Raw genomic sequence first — 16387 nt, 5'->3', positions numbered from 1 at the left:
TCGGTCTGCACAGAGACCTCTGCCTTTCGTCCCGTGTCACCCTCTTCCTTGATAGTAGTCTTGGTACTCCGTGTCCTCCCTGCCATTTTCAAGTTTGAGAGATTTGGTGTTGTAAAGAGGAAGATTAAAATATTAGAGAGTTTGAGAGATTAGAGAGTTTGAGAGATCAGAGAGTTGAGAGGTTCAAGGGAAGACTAACTGTCTGATTGAGAGTGTGTAAGAAAAGTGTATGTGTGTAAGAAGAAAAGGAAGAGTGCGTCTGCTTGAGTGTGAGGAGTCACCGTTTGAGAGTTTAGAGTTTAGGTTTGGCCTTGTTTAAGGCCCTTCTCGAGGCCCTTTGCAAAGGCGCTCTAGCTAAGGTGAGAGCCTTTGCCGCTCGCCGAACGGCTGCGCGCTGTTGGCCCGCCTCCTTTTATGGAGGGGCCCGGGCGCCTACTGTTGATGCAGTGGGGGTGGGCGGAATTACTCTCGCCGCTACCCCGATGTGATCAAGAGCTTTGCCCCTCGCCTCGCGCTCTCCCTGCTCCATGCTCACCACCAGCTGCTTGCTGAGACTCCTCTTGCCTCCCTCAGCCCTCTCCTAGCTCCCGCAGCAGTGGTGAAACCGTCGGCTCACCTCCTTTTATGGAGGGGCCCGGGCGCCTACTGCTGATGCGGTGGGGGTGGGCGGAGTTACTCTTCTTGGGCTGAGGCTTCGCTGGTGCCTCCGGTGGACATTTGTGAGGCTGCAGTTTGGTCTTCCTTGCATTCATTGGTCAGACACTACTGGGTAGACGTTCAGGCGTGTCGGGACGCGGTGTTCGGTTAGCGTGTTCTGGTGTCGGCCCTTCAGGGGTCCCACCCATGATGGGGACTGCTTTATACTGGTCTGGAGAGTGCTAAAGAAGGAGAAATTAGGTTCTTACATTCTTTTAGCTTCTCCAGACCAGTAGAGGACCCCACCCTGTCTATTGTCGTGTTGTTGTGGCTGTTGCTCGGGCAATTTTTGTTTTTTGCTGTGGGTTCTAGTATTTTTCTAGGGCTGGGGAGAATTGAAGAACAGCGGCTGTGGCTCATCTGGCTTAGCTGACGACCTGTGGGGACATTTTCTTCCTGGTATCTCTCCTCTGCATTTTCCAACAGCATTGGGTATGTTAGTTATTACTCCGATTTGGAGTATTATTTTTTTCTGTTTCCAGTTCTTAGTTCTGCTTGGCTATTCGGCAGACTGATAGGAATAGGGAAAGGTACCTCTTATGTACTATTCCACAGTTTTGTTTCAGTCTCCACCTGCTGGTCATGATGAGATATATAACCACTTGTAAGATTAACCTCTATCGGTCTGGAGAAGCTAAAAGATTGTAAATTAGCAGGTAAAAACCTAATTTCTCCTTACCACAGCTCTCCCTCCTCCCCTCAATGTTATAGTCTCTGAGCTTTTGTTCTCAATTGCTGGGCCTGTGCAATGGAAATGAGCAGGAAAGCACTCTCACATGTGCCAAAGGATCAGAGGGTTGGTTAGCTTCTGTGCTCAGCTGTTTCAGATGATATCACTCAACTGTGGTAAAGTGTGTCCTGCTATCCTGGGAGAATACCTGCTATAGATGAATTGCTTCACTCTTTTGGGAATGTTTATATTCAGTACTTTGTAAGAACCCTGACATATATCTGTTTTCCAACCATATCTGAACAAGCAGAGCCATACTCAAGCAAGCCACCTGTGAAGCTACAGTATTTTCCAACATGGTTGAGAGAGAATGAGGGGAGTAAATGGAATCAACACTTAAGAAAAGCTAGAAACTAATAAACCTCTTAAGGAAGAGGGTTCTGATAAAAGGGAACTGGGATATTCTCTCTTAAATGCTAAATGCCTTTTTTCTGGAGCAATTTATAAGAAAAAAGAACATGGTTATTCAGAGCAATAAGAATCATAACTTTATATTGTCTAACACTGGCTTTTACAGAGCTATGGTAGAGGTTTCTACTGTTAGTCTGTGAGGTAAATGCTCTGATGCTTATAGAATACCCATGAGTGTCGGAGCATTTACTTCGCTGGCCTGCAGTAGAAACCTCTACCATGGTTTGTGAAAGGAGCCTTAAATGTTAGGCAAGAGGAGTAATTCTGCCCAATGATTTTGTTTGTTATGATTAAAGTTGCTGTTTTCATTTTATATTTATATTTTTCCTTTTTCTTTATTGAAAAGCTATGTGAAAAAGCTGGTGAACTTCTCCTGTGTGAAGGACAGTGCTTTGGTGCATTTCATTTAAGCTGTCTTGGGCTTTCTGCAAAACCAGTAGGAAAGTTCATATGCATGGAATGTATTTCTGGTAAGCCTCATCTGAATCCACTCACTTTACTTTCCTCTTAAATGTACCGTATATATGCAAATATAAACCAAGGTGACCTTTTTTCCTCAAAAAAGGATGACTCAAATATAAACCAGTATTAGAAATTTGGGTGATTCTGATGAGCCAGTCTACAAAAACTTGAGAATATCCACTGCTTTTTTTCTTGATTAAGCAGCATAAAATCTGTTTTATTTTTTGGGGTTCTTCCCAGATAATTGTGACCTGGATTGGCCACTGCTGGTAACAGGATACTAAGCTTGATAGACCTTCAGTCTGTCCCAGTATGATAACTCTTATGTTCTTAATTAAGAGAATAGGCAACAAGATTTGATGTCCCTTTCCATGTGTACTAAGAGTATGAAAAGCATACTTGAATTCTATAATTACAAACACTTCCTCTTTGTCCTTCTACTCACAAGCAAGTTCCTTTTCATTATAAACCATTCTGGCATTTACACAGACATGGAATTAGAAATAAGATATTCCCCTCCCCCAGCCAGCATTGTGCTTACTGTTGGTACCGAAGAAACTTGCTGCTGAACACCAGCATGCCTATCCTCCATACAGGCATACCTCCCCATTCTCCTCCCCATGTGATGAACCTCGAAGCTGCTATCCTCCATGCTTGCAAACCACTGCCACCCTCCTCCATGCAAGCCCCATTCCACGACATTGCACTTACCATTATTACTAGAAACCTGCCGCCGCCGTCAATGCTGTATTCTGATCCTATGCAGGGTCTTGAGCATCTGCACATGCTCAAGGCCTGCCTGTTGACCAGGATACCTAGATTTGTGCACATCTATTACTGACTGGTTGAGACAATGTTAAGTAGTGTTAGTTTTTAAAAGCTTTATATCCCACCTTCATTTGTCACCAGCATCAAAAGTGGTTTGCAAAATTAATATAATATATACTGTATTTTTCGCTCCATAAGATGCACCCTAGATTTAGAGGAGGAAAACAAGATAAAAAACATTCTGAACCAAATTCTCCCTGCCAGTCTCTGCACCCAACCCCACACTCCTTGCCAAGCTCTGCACCCTGTCACCCCTCCCTGCCAGGCTCTGTAACCTGTCCCCCCCTCTGGTGGTCTAGTGGTAGGCCGGGACAGGAAGGATCCGTCCCTGCCGACTAACAGTTTTTCATACACCCCCTGTACCTTTTTTAATCATCCCCCCATAACCCCCAGTACCTTTTTAAATCATCCCCCAAGTACCTTTTTAAATCATCCCCTTGTACCCCTCCAGTACTTTTAAATCATACCCCTAGTACCTTTTTAAATCATCCCCCCATACCCCCCCAGCACTTTTATGGTAAACAATTTTTTATTGATGATAAAGAAAAAGAAAGCCAAAGAGCATGATAAACAATAAAGCATACAACTGTCAGAAACTGAAACAACAACCAGTAGAGATATCATCATTAATGCAGAAAAACTTTCCCCCCCCAAAAAAAAAAAAATCTGTCAGCTCCTTCCCCCCACCCCCTTGCAGGGACTCAAGCATTGCCCTCAAAGAAGCCCCTTTTAAAACACCCTCCCACCCACTGCCGCTGTAGTACCTGGTGGTCCAGTGTGTATCCCTCCCTCACTAGCAGCGCACAGGTCAGGAGCACGGAGGTCAGGACCAAACTTTCTTCGCTCCCGCTTGGGCCTGCGCCACTATCTGAATAGATGTCATCAGGACTCTGGGTTACAGGGGGATGATTTAAAAGTACTGGGAGGATTCCTACAAGGCTGGGTGGGTGCCCGTATTTTGGGCACCAGGTACTGCGGCGGTGGGAGGGTGTTTTAAAATGTGCAGCAGCGACGTGTTTTTAAAGGATGGGGAGGGGGTGTTTTAAAATGGTGTGGGAGGGGTTAAAAAATTGTATTTTCGCTCCATAAGTCGCACCAAGATTTCCACCCACTTTTGGGTGGAAAAAAAGTGCATCTTATGGAGCGAAAAATACGGTATACAATATCTATGCAATACAAAATAAGAATAATTAAAACTAAACCTGTTAGTAGTTCCTTTACATGCTAGATATGCATAAACAAAATAGGCTTGAGCAAAAGAAGTCATAAATTATATTTTAAATGTGTCTTTTTATTCCTAGGAGTTCATACATGCTTTATTTGTAAAGAGGCGAAGCCAGAAGTAAAGGGCTGTATTGCATCTCAGTGTGGAAAATTCTATCACGAAGCCTGTGTTAAAACATTTCAGCTTACTATATTTAACAATAAGGGATTTCGATGTCCTCTTCACAGCTGTGTGAGCTGCTATGTTTCAAATCCCTCCAATCCAAGAGTAACAAAAGGTACACAGAACTTTAACAGATTTTTTTTTTTTTAATTCCTTTAGATCTGATGATTCATATGGCCCCTGAATGCAGCAAATGTTCTCCCAGTACAACACAAGAAGTTGTTGGGGTTTGTTTTTTTTAAAGTATTTAAGCCAATGTTTAATCCATTATTTTCAAACTTGGATATCCCTTGAAGGTCCTTAGTGCTTATTTCCTAATAGATTTTTCCATTATTGCCTCAGATTTGTAACTCCCTGAATGAACTTGAAATTTAAGTATATCATTTAATGATATATCTGTATTTTGTAGAAACTCTTCCAACTTCTTTTTAAACTTGACTTTAAATATACATGCCTTACTTAAATGTTAAATAAAATAATTTTTTTGCATTGATGATGCTTCAGTAATGTCAAAATTGTATTTTATAATGGTCATTGCTGGTGATATGATACTTGGTAAGCATGCATTCCAAAATAACATTGTTATTCTTTTACTTTGGTATTTTGTAAAGAAGACAGTTTCATGTAGTAACTCCTTTTGTAGATGACAAGTAGGATTGCCAAGTACTCACAGATGGGTGACATCATTCAACAAAGCCCAGCATGGAGGAAGCTTTTCCAGCTCAGAAAAATGTGGAACAGAAATATGATGGCAGATAAAGGCCAAATGGCCCATCTGCAGCATCCACTATCCCTAAGAGATCCCATGTCCCACACTTTCTTGAATTCAGACAGTCTTTGTCTCCACCACCTCTACCAGGAGACTATCTGTATTCCCTGCATCTACCACCTTTCTATAAAAATATACACTTCTCCCTCCGTATTTGCGGTTTCAGCATTCACAGTTTTGATTATTCACGGTTTTTAGTTTGCTGGCTGTTCCTCCCCAAATTACATCAGCTTGCATAGAGAAATCGCTGATTCCAAGCATTTACAGAGAAAATTGCCGATTCCCAGCACTTTCTTCACCGTCTTGTGCCTCTCCTTCAGGAACAGGCCAGGTCTCTCACCATGTTATTCGCGGTTTCACCATATTCACGATGGTTTTTAATAGAAAACAGCGAATAACATGAAAATGTTATTTGCGTTTTTTCTGTATTTACAGTTCTGTTAATCCCCTATCACAGCGAATACGGAGGGAACATGTATTTTCTTAGATTACTCCTGAGCCTATCACCTCTTAACTTCATCCCATGCCCTCTCACTCTGGAGTTTCCTTTCAATTTAAAATACTCACCTTCCTTAGCAACAGTAGCAGATGAATCCAGAGACTAGTGAGATAGCACACATCAACCAGCAGGTAGAGATATAGAACTAATTAACAGGTGGTCATCTTGGATGGAATGTCTCCTGCAGCTTCAGTATGCTCTATCTCCCAGCAGGTCATGGTCGTTATTCTAATAGCTCCTGAATTCTGGCTGTCTATGGTCGTCTGCTCTCCTGTTGAGAATTCTTTTCAGTGAGAAAGGGGTGTTCGGCTGAACGGTGCCGACTTTAGAGGTTACATCTGGGCCCCCCCAGTTCCCTGCCTCACCCTCCCCTCAGAGCCAGTGAGGGATATTCACTCCCTGTATTTCTTCTTTCCCTAAAAAAAAAAGAAAAAAAAAAGAAACAGGGAGCTTCCAAATATGAGTAGCGTCTTTTACTTTGTAAACAGTCTACAACTACTACTCTCTTCAAAACTTACTGTGTGCAGAGATTTTAGCACTTCGGGTAAGACTCCTGTTGTTTTGTTCTGTTAGTTGAGTTTTTTTGGGCTAGTTGGCCGGCGGTTCTTGTGCTGCCCTTCTGATTATAGATGACACTGAATGTGTCACGAAAGTGGGATAGGAGAGTACTTGTCTTTTTAAAATTAAACTTGTCTTTTAAATTGGTGGATATACCGTATTTTTTGGACCATAGGACGCACTTTTTCCATCCCCCAAAAGAGAGTGCGTCTTATGGACCAAATGCACGTACCCCCCCTCTCCCCCCCCCCCCCCGGAACCTCTTTTAAATGGCGGTGGTCCAGCATGGTCTCCTGCTGGACGGCTGCCTCTTTGCAGAGAGACTCACAACACAGGAGCCAATCACAGAGCAGCGCGGGACCATGCCAGAAGCACAAAGGTTGCGCTCGTGCATTGCTCTGCAAAGAAAGGCAGCCGTCCAGAAGGAGACTGCGCTGGACCACCGCTACTTAAAAAAGATACGGGGGAGGCTGCTTCTGCGGGCAGTTTTGAGCTATTGTGGGCTGCAGGTTGCTCCGGACTGTGGGCTTCCCAGCACCAGACACACCTATGTGTAGAGGAGGAAAAACCAAGAAGAAAAAAATTCTGAACCAAATTTTTTTTTATTCTTGATTTTTCCTCCTCTACAGGTGTGTGCGTCTTATGCCCCATCCTAACAAATATCTAAAAAAAAAAAATTTGTAGGTAGAACTAGAAGCAGCAAGACTTCAATCAAGACAGGCAGTTCAGTCACCGAAAGTACCCAGGGGATGGCTATGGTCCTCGTACAGATGGAAGGGAAGCCAGGACGGAGGGCAGAGGTCTCTGTACAGACCGAGGCCATCCCCTCAAAGACATCTACAGTCTCCACGCAGACGGAAGTAATGGATCAGCCAGATGTAAGCCTTTTGCTAGAGCTGAGGAGCCTGAGAGAGGAGGTTCAGCGCTTAAGGAGCATCCGAAACGACGAGACCTTTATCGACGGAGTCATCCAGGAGCTGTCTCAGATCGCAGAATAGGAACCTGACAAGACCATCCTGGGGACATCCAAACCTGCAAACTTGAGATCAACCGTTGGAATGCAGGAAGTGGCTGGAGAAGTTGACTCCTGGCAGCTGGTAACTTCCTCCACAGGAAAACGCAGAGGACCTAATTCTGTCTCTTTCTCTCACATACAGGGCAGCTCTAAATCGACACCGCAAATCACCCTGAGGAACAGATACCAGCTGCTACAGGAAGGTCCTGAGAACGAGGTACCGGAAGTTGTTCAGCAGACGGTTCCAGTTCCGGAATCAACAGGTCGGCCCACCCCTAAGAAGCGCAGAGTGATGGTCATCGGGGATTCGCTGCTGAGGGGCACCGAGGGACCAATTTGCAGATAAGACCTGCAATCAAGAGAGGTCTGCTGTTTGCCAGGGGCCAGGATCTGGGATGTAACCGCTTGCCTTGACAGACTCATCAAGCCCTGAGACCACTTCCCCATGCTTCTCATCCACGTCGGAACCAACGACACCACGAGGAGCACCCCGAACAGCATACCTGAAGACTTCAGAGCCCTGGGTGAGAAGCTGAGGAGGATGGATGCGCAGGTGGTCTTCTCGATCCTCCCAGTGAGGGGCAAGGGCAGTGGCAGGGAGGATCACATCCAGAGGGCAAACGACTGGCTGCAGGGATGGTGCAAGGAGATGAACTTCGGGTTCCTGTACCATGGAGAGGCATTGCAAGGACTACAGGGACCAGACAGGCTACACCTGACCAGAAGAGGGAAGTACGTCCTTGGACACCGTCTAGCCCGCCTACTTCACAGGGCTTTAAACTAGGTAAGTTGGGGAAGGGTACGGGCACAAACAACCTATCTGGCGAGCTAAGCTGCCAATACTTTTTTGAGACTGAGGTAAGTAGACACCGCAATTCTGGGTTTGGGTCACGGGCGAGTTTACACATTTTCGAGTCTGGGGTAGACTCAGATTATAGTTCTAGGACACATTGTAATTCTGGGTCTAGGGGGAGTACACATTGTAATTCTGGGTCTAGGGGGAGTACACATTGTAATTCTGGATCTGGGGAAGTACACATTGTAATTCCGGGTCTAGGGGCAGTACACATTGCAATTCTGGGTCCAGCGAGAATACACACATTGCAAATTATACTAAAGGAGTTCAAGTAGCCCAAGAGGGAATACCCCCACAGGGTACACACATTTCCGAGTCTGGAATAGGTGCACACTGTTGTTCTGGGTCTGGGGAGTCTGGGATAGGTGCACGATCTAGTTCTGGGTCTAGGGAGAGTACAAAACATGCGTATAATGCTAAAAGTGTTCAAGTAGCTCAAGTGGGAATATCCCCACTGAGACGTAACAAAAATACAACATGGAGGGCTATGTACGTCAACGCACACAGTCTGGGAAACAAGATCCTGGAATTGGAAACAGAAATAAGGAATGCCGACCTGGATGTGGTGGCAATATCTGAGACCTGGCTCACGCACTCCCACGGGTGGGACATGGTCTTACCGGATTACAACTTGCTTCGCCGGGACAGGGAGGGCAAAATGGGAGGAGGTGTAGCATTATATACTAAAGATGACATTAAGGTCACCAGAATCGCAGATGTCCAGTACACTGGGGAATCCCTTTGGGTTAATTTGGCCAGAGGGAAGGACAAATGCCTGTATCTTGGGGTTATATACAGACCCCCCAAGACAACAGGATGACCTGGATATGGAATTAATCGGAGATATAGAGAATATCACCTTGCGTGAGGATACAGTATTGTTAGGTGACTTCAACATGCCTGATGTGGATTGGGACACACTTTCCTCTGCTTCCGGCAGCAACAGGAGGCTATTAAACTCTATGAAGGGAGCACGACTCAGACAACTGGTGATGGACCCAACAAGGGATCAGGCAATACTGGACCTGATACTTACCAATGGAGAAAGTGTCACGGAGGTCTCGGTGGGCGACACATTGGCCTCCAGTGACCACAACATGGTATGGTTCAATCTTAGGAAAGGTTTCACTAAATCTACCACACTGACCAAGGTCCTCAAATTCAAGGACACAAACTTCCAAGACATGGGAGACTTCATTCACCAGGCACTACAAAGCCAAGCAGAAACCGATAACGTGGAGGAAATGTGGTCGACTTTGAAAGCCATCATACAGGAAGCAACAAACCGCTATGTTAAATTAGTAAGTAAATGGTGAAGAAACAATAAGCTGCAGTGGTTCACTGCGGAGATCTCGGACCTCATCAAGGAGAAGAAAAAAGCATTCATCTCTTACAAACAATCGGGGAAACAGGACTCTAGAGTAGACTATCTGACCAAGTCAAAAGCCATTAAAACAGCAGTTAGGGAGGCCAAATTCCACATGGAGGAGTCTCTAGCGAAGAACATCCAGAAGGGAGATTAATCCTTCTTCAGGTACATCAGTGACAGAAGTAAAAACTCAGGCAGGATAGTATGTCTTAGGAAATCCGACGGAGACTATGTAGAAAAGGACTCAGAAAAAGCCCAACTGTTAAATGAATACTTCTGCTCGGTCTTCACCCGAGAGGCGCCGGGACTCCGCCCTCAGCTACAGACGAGGGTTGACTCAGTTGACCCGTTTAGTAATTTCAAGTTTACGCCCAGCAGTGACTACTGTGAGCTGTCAAAGCTCAAGGTTAACAAGGCAATGGGGCCTGACAACCTACACCCCAGGGTGCTCAGGGAGTTGAGTGATGTCTTGGCGGAACCGCTATCCGCGCTCTTCAATCTCTCCCTTAGTACAGGCAGCGTCCCATTGGACTGGAAGACGGCTAACATCATTCCACTCCACAAGAAGGCTCAAGGATGGAGGCAGCAAACTACAGACCAGTGAGTCTCACATCAATAGTGAGCAAACTAATGGAAACTCTAATCAAAACGCCAATTGGATACGATCCTGAACGAGGAGAATCTACGGGATCCCCGTCAACATGGATTTACTAAAGGGAGATCCTGCCAATCCAACCTGATCAGCTTCTTTGACTGGGTGACGGGGAAGCTGGAAGTTGGGGAGTCCCTGGACATCGTATACCTGGACTTTAGCAAAGCATTCGATAGCGTACCACACCGCAGGTTGCTGAGCAAGATTTCTATAGGATTGGGCGACACATTGACAAAATGGGTTGGGAACTGGCTTGGAGGTAGGCTTCAGAGGGTAGTGGTGAACGGCACCCCCTCCAAAATGACGGAGGTGATCAGTGGAGTACCGCAGGGCTCGGTCTTGGGCCCTATCCTAGTCAACATCTTTATAAGAGACTTGGCAGAAGGGCTCCGAGGTAAAATAACATTATTCGCCGATGACGCCAAACTAAGCAATGTAGTGGGCAAAAGCACAACGGACAAAAATCCAATGCCCGACAAAATGATGCACGACCTACTCCTACTGCAGCGCTGGTCTAGGACCTGGCAACTCAGCTTCAATGCCAAAAAATACAAAGTCATGCACCTGGGCAGCTAAAATCCATGCAAGACTTATACCCTTAATGGCGAGATCCTAACAAGAACTGTAGCAGAACGAGATTTAGGGGTGATCGTCAGTGAGGACATGAAGGCTGCCAATCAAGTGGAGCAAGCTTCATCCAAGGCAAGACAAATCTTAGGTTGTATACGCAGGGGTTTCGTCAACAGTAAGCCTGAAGTCATTATGCTATTGTATAGATCCATGGTGAGGCCCCACCTGGAATACTGTGTGCAATTTTGGAGGTCACATTATCGCAGGATGTGCAGAGACTGGAGTCGGTCCAGAGAATGGCCACTCGGATGGTCTCGGGATTCAAGGATCTCCCGTACGAGGAACGGCTAGATAAATTGCAGCTATACTCACTCGAGAAACGCAGAGAGAGGGGAGACATGATTGAGACGTTCAAGTATCTCACGGGCCGCATCGAGGCGGAAGAAGATATCTTCTTTTTCAAGAGTCCCACGGCAACAAGAGGGCATCCGTGGAAAATCAGGGGCGGGAAACTGCACGGTGACGTCAGGAAATTATTTTTCACTGAAAGGGTGGTTGATCACTGGAATAGTCTTCCACTTCAGGTGATTGAGGCCAGCAGCGTGCCTGATTTTAAGGCCAAATGGGATCGACACGTGGGATCTATTCACAGAGTAAAGGGAGCGGAGGGTCATTAGGGTGGGCAGACTAGATGGGCCGTGGCCCTTATCTGCCGTCTATTTCTATGTTTCTATGTATATGTAAATGATTTGGGTGAATGTTTAGTGTTGCAGAATATAGGCTTGGTGCTATGTGTGGTATATTTGCCACCTGGAGTGAGTGATACACAAGGATTTCCTTTTATTGATTTTTTGCTTGCCTGTGATTGTGATTTCTCAAATCTTTGTGTAATAGAAGATTTTAATATTCCGGTAAAACCAGAGGAGCTGGATAAAAATGATTTAAGTAAGGAGGTAAAAGCGATGTTCTTAGGTTTAGATCTATCACAACTGGTGATTGAGACAACCCATAAGGCAGGCAATGTCTTGGATCTTATCTTCCTCTCTAATAAACTATATGACAGATCAAATGGTGGAGTGAAGGTAAGGCAGTTCCGTAGTCCGATCATTTTTTTCTTTCTTTTACATTGTCAAGGGTTGTGCTAAAGAAAGCTACAGTGGATACGATTCTAGTGAAGCATTGGCTAGGAATTGGCTGCCTTGCCTTGATATGGATGTTAGTAGACATATAGATGAAGATGTACAGCTTTGGAACTCCATGTTAACAACCATTGGATGTTGTAGCCACTGAGAAACAAGTAGTTGTCAAAATAAATCATTTTTCACAGTTGTGGAGAAAAGAGATTCCATTGGATATAAAACGGGAATTAAGGAAATCTGAGAAACAATGGAGGAAACATAAGGATAATGAGGAGTTATGAGAGTTATATAATCAGGTTAGCTGAATATAAGTCTCTCTGAAAATGTTCGTAATCACTTTTTCCAGGAACGTATTAAGAAAGCTTTGAATTGGCCTAAGGAGCTGTTTCATATAGTGAGATACCTTATGAATGGGATGGGGGGGGGGTGGTATGAGAGAGGCTACACTGAGGTGGGTGAGTATGTACGTTATTTGTATCTTAAGATAAATGGAGAGTTAGTTAGCCCCACTATCTCTGAAGATTTTGAGGTTCCAGTTAATGGAGGGAAGTCCTGGGACATATTTTGTGAGGCAACCGAGGGAGAAGTGTGTGATGTTAGTAGGAAAATAACTCCCACAAGGTCTGTACATGACCCTTGCAATATGAATGTGGTGTGTTCGGTAGCCCATGGAATTGCTCCCTTTGTGATATCTGTAGTTAATAAGTCACTGATTGATGGACTTTTTCCTGAAATATGCAGCGGCCACAGTTACTCCAATACTAAAAAAAGAGCAGTCTAGATATCACGCAAATGTCTAGTTATAGGCCAATTTCAGTGGTTCCCTATATTGGGAAAGTTATTGAAAAATTGGTGTTACATCAATTACAGGAGTATGTACAGGATATCAACTGTTTGAATTTGTTTCAATATGGTTTTGTAAAGCACATAGCATTGAGCTATTGTTGCTTTCGGTGTTAGACACGTTTGTTTTTTTTAAATTCTTTATTCATTTTCAAACTTTCATCAAGTGTACAAGCATTAAATAAACAACATTAAAGTACAACACTTGCAACTCTTATTACTGTATCTTATAATATGTATTATTATAATTAACTCTCATCCCACCCCCCCTACCCATTATTCTTTTCTGAGATAAACAATAAAATGTGACCCTCCCCCCTCCCAGCATTAGATGGTGTATCTTTCAATAGAAAAAAAAATGGCATTTAATCATTACAATAATTTATAATAATAAGGTGTTTAAGGTGTCTGATCATTAGAATATGTAATCAGTGGGTAGGATTGGGATATATGATGTTTGTTAATTGATTTATTATTAGTGGGTGGGGAGGGATTCTTTTATACTTTAATGATTATAAGTAAGATTGTCAAGTGATTTGTAAAAGTTTTTTTTTTTGATTGAATAATATACACTTGTAAGATGTAAAAATGAATAAAGATTAAAAAAAAAAAATCGTTACAATAATTCATTAATGGCTCCAAAATTTTAATAAAATTCTTATAATTACCATGTTGTATAGCTAATGACCTTTCCATTTTATATATGTGACAAAGTGAATTCCACCAAAACTTATAACTTAGTCTACTATGATCTTTCCAATTCCTAGTAATATGTTGAATGGCGACTCCTGTCATTATCAATAAAAGTTTATTGTTATTCGCTGATATCTGGCTCTTTTTTCTCATCGACATTCCAAATAATATGGTATCATAAAATAATGCTACATAATTTTCCAATAAACAGTTTACTTGATTCCAGATTGAATTCCAAAAGGCTAAAATATAGGGACAGTGAAACAAAAGATGATCTAAAGTCCCTACTTCAATGTTACAATGCCAGCATCTATTAGACTTTGAACTATTTAACTTCTGTAATCTAACCGGGGTCCAAAATACTCTATGCAAAAGAAAAATTGCATTTGTTTGTAATATTAATTGTTAATATTAAATGTTAATATTAATTGTAATATTAATAAAAATTGATTGTTTGTAATATTAATTGTAATTTGTTTTTAACTTGTCCTTTTTATTGTTTGTTCTCATATTATGTAAAATCGCTTTGAATTTTGATAAGGCGGTATATCAAATTTTTTAATATACCTGAAACCAGACTAATGTGATTAAAAGTATAGATGTCATGGGTAAACAGATTAAGGTAAAGGAGGAAATTACGATCTTGGGAATTTGTTTAGATTCAGCATTGATTATGAATAAACAGATTATGAATGTTATTCAGAAGGGCTTTGCCCAGCTTCGAATGTTGTACAGGTTAAAACCACTTTTGACAATTTATGATTTCAGAACTGTAGTACAATGTTTGCTTCTAACTAGGTTAGACTATTGTAATTCACTATTCCTGGGATTGGCCAAATCAAAGCTGAAAGCATTACAGGTTCTGTTGAATTCAGCAGCTAGGCTGATTAGTGGTATTACAAGAACATCACATATAGCTCCCATATTGAAAAGCCTTCATTGGCTGCCAATTGAACAAAGAATTCACTTTAAAGTGTTATCTTTAGTGCATCAGATTCTGTATCAATCTGCATCTTATTGGTTTCAGTTTCTCTGGGAGGTATATAGACTAGAGAGTTGCCGGGGACAGAAATTCCGCCCATCCCCACCAGTATCCCGCCCATCCTCGCCAGAATCTCCTCTGTCCCCAAGAGGAATTTCCTCTGTCCACCCAACCCTGTGAGTAATTCCCTCCGTCCCCATGAGGAATCTCCTCAGTCACTAGCAGGATGCAGAAGATGGTGAAGTGAGATAAACTGGAAACATCCACAATGGCAAAACACTCCACTTCTGAGTGTCCAGTATAGGGAAGAGGGCTAAAGGGTCAGCAAATCCCACTTGATAGAACACTCAGTTTGTAATTACAAAACTTAAAGGGTGATGATATCAATCCTTGGCCCTTATTTTCACCTCCTCCTTAATGTATTGCTGATCACTTACTGTTGTTTTCTAATTATGTAAACCAAATTAAATAAAACATTACAACAGAAAGTATTCTCACTTATCTTTTAATTTGCAGAATCACTAGCCTGGGGCAGGCTAAGTGATCAGCAATGCATTAAGGAGGAGGTGAAAATAAGGGCCAAGGATTGATATCATCACCCTTTAAGTTTTGTAATTACAAATTGAGTGTTCCATCAAGTGGGTTTTGGTGACCCTTTACCCCTCTTCCCTATACTGGACAGTTGGAAGTGTGGTGTTTTGTCGTTGGGAACCTCCTCCGTCCCTGCCTGTCCTCCCATAAGTTTTCTGTCCCCATAAAAAGCAGCAATTACTTCTGACAGTTTTGAATTATTTTTTTTAAGTCTTAAGTTTATTTAAACCAACAATAAAATACAATATAAACAAATAACAATGAACAGAAATAAAAGATGCATACATCACCAAAAAGAATTAGAATAGACATTAGGTCATGTGACAAAGTAAGACTGTAGGGTCGACCATTTCTTGTTAAAAGAAATAAGAGTTGGACTTTTTAAGCTTATATCTATAGAGCAAACAAATCTGGTTCCACCATCTGGCATAAGTAACTTGCTCCATTCCCTCACTATGCCTGTCTCCAGCATATTCATTTTGCCCTTTCAGTTTTCCTCCCTTTTTTCTTTACTGCCTCTGTCCACTTTCTCACCCTTCTTTTTAAATTTTCAGCTACTTATCAATTTTCCACCTCTCATTCTGAAGCTCTCCAATTTCCCATCCTCCTATTTCCTTCTATATGCTCCCCATTACCACATTTCTACCACTGTACTGTGTTCTTTTTTATCTTATCTGCTTTTTGACCTCTTCCATGTGGCTCACCACTCCAGAATCTCCCTCCCTCTTTCATCAGGCTATATCTCCCTGTCCCTTTCTCTCTTTCCCCTAGCATCTTCTTATCCCACCTCTCTTCCCTCCTATGGGTCCCTCTGTCATCCTCTCTCCCCATAGTCCAACATCTCTCCCTCCTTAATAGGTGGGAGGGAGGGAAAAAAGATGCTGCATCTCTTTTTCTTCCACCCCTAGACCTAACCTTTCTTCCTCCCTCCTTCCACTCCAAGGTTCAGTTCTCGCCCTTTTCCTGTCCTCCCATGCCATATCTCTCCCTTTCCAACTATCCTTTTATTCTATATATCTCCCTCCCTCCCTCTACATCACCCCCAGCTGCCCAGTTTGCACTTTGCACCCCCCTAACGCCAGTACTGCTCAGCAAGTTAAGGAAAAGATACGAGCAGGTAAGAGAGTCTTATGAAACTCCATGCAAGCCCTGCTCCAACCCTCCTCTCCACCAAGCCCACCTTCACGGAAATGAAATTTAGGTGGGAATCGGGAGTTCCAAATCCTGCCTAAATTCTATTTCTTTGAGCATATATATTGTAGTCGTGAAAGCTTTTCCAAGAACCTTTTGTTGTGTGTCTGGGAGGAGGGCATTGTTTGTACCCCTGTGGGCTCTGC

General features: G+C 43.1%; 1 protein-coding gene across 6 annotated transcripts in view; it reads left to right on the top strand.

The window, feature by feature from the left end:
• The window catches only part of NSD2 (nuclear receptor binding SET domain protein 2), a 521650-nt gene that overhangs the window by 332003 nt on the left and 173260 nt on the right, over nt 1-16387 (top strand). For all 6 annotated transcript variants that reach the window (XM_033950948.1, XM_033950940.1, XM_033950930.1 and 3 more), the window contains exons 12-13: nt 2184-2307; nt 4429-4629. In XM_033950948.1, coding sequence (XP_033806839.1) covers nt 2184-2307; nt 4429-4629 — 325 coding nt within the window. The remainder of the gene's footprint in view (nt 1-2183; nt 2308-4428; nt 4630-16387) is intronic.

This window comes from Geotrypetes seraphini, chromosome 1, assembly GCF_902459505.1.
Source record: "Geotrypetes seraphini chromosome 1, aGeoSer1.1, whole genome shotgun sequence".
In the NCBI taxonomy this organism is placed as follows: domain Eukaryota; kingdom Metazoa; phylum Chordata; class Amphibia; order Gymnophiona; family Dermophiidae; genus Geotrypetes; species Geotrypetes seraphini.
Note: the sequence above shows the minus strand (reverse complement) of the source record. Positions and strands in the feature narration are given on the sequence as shown.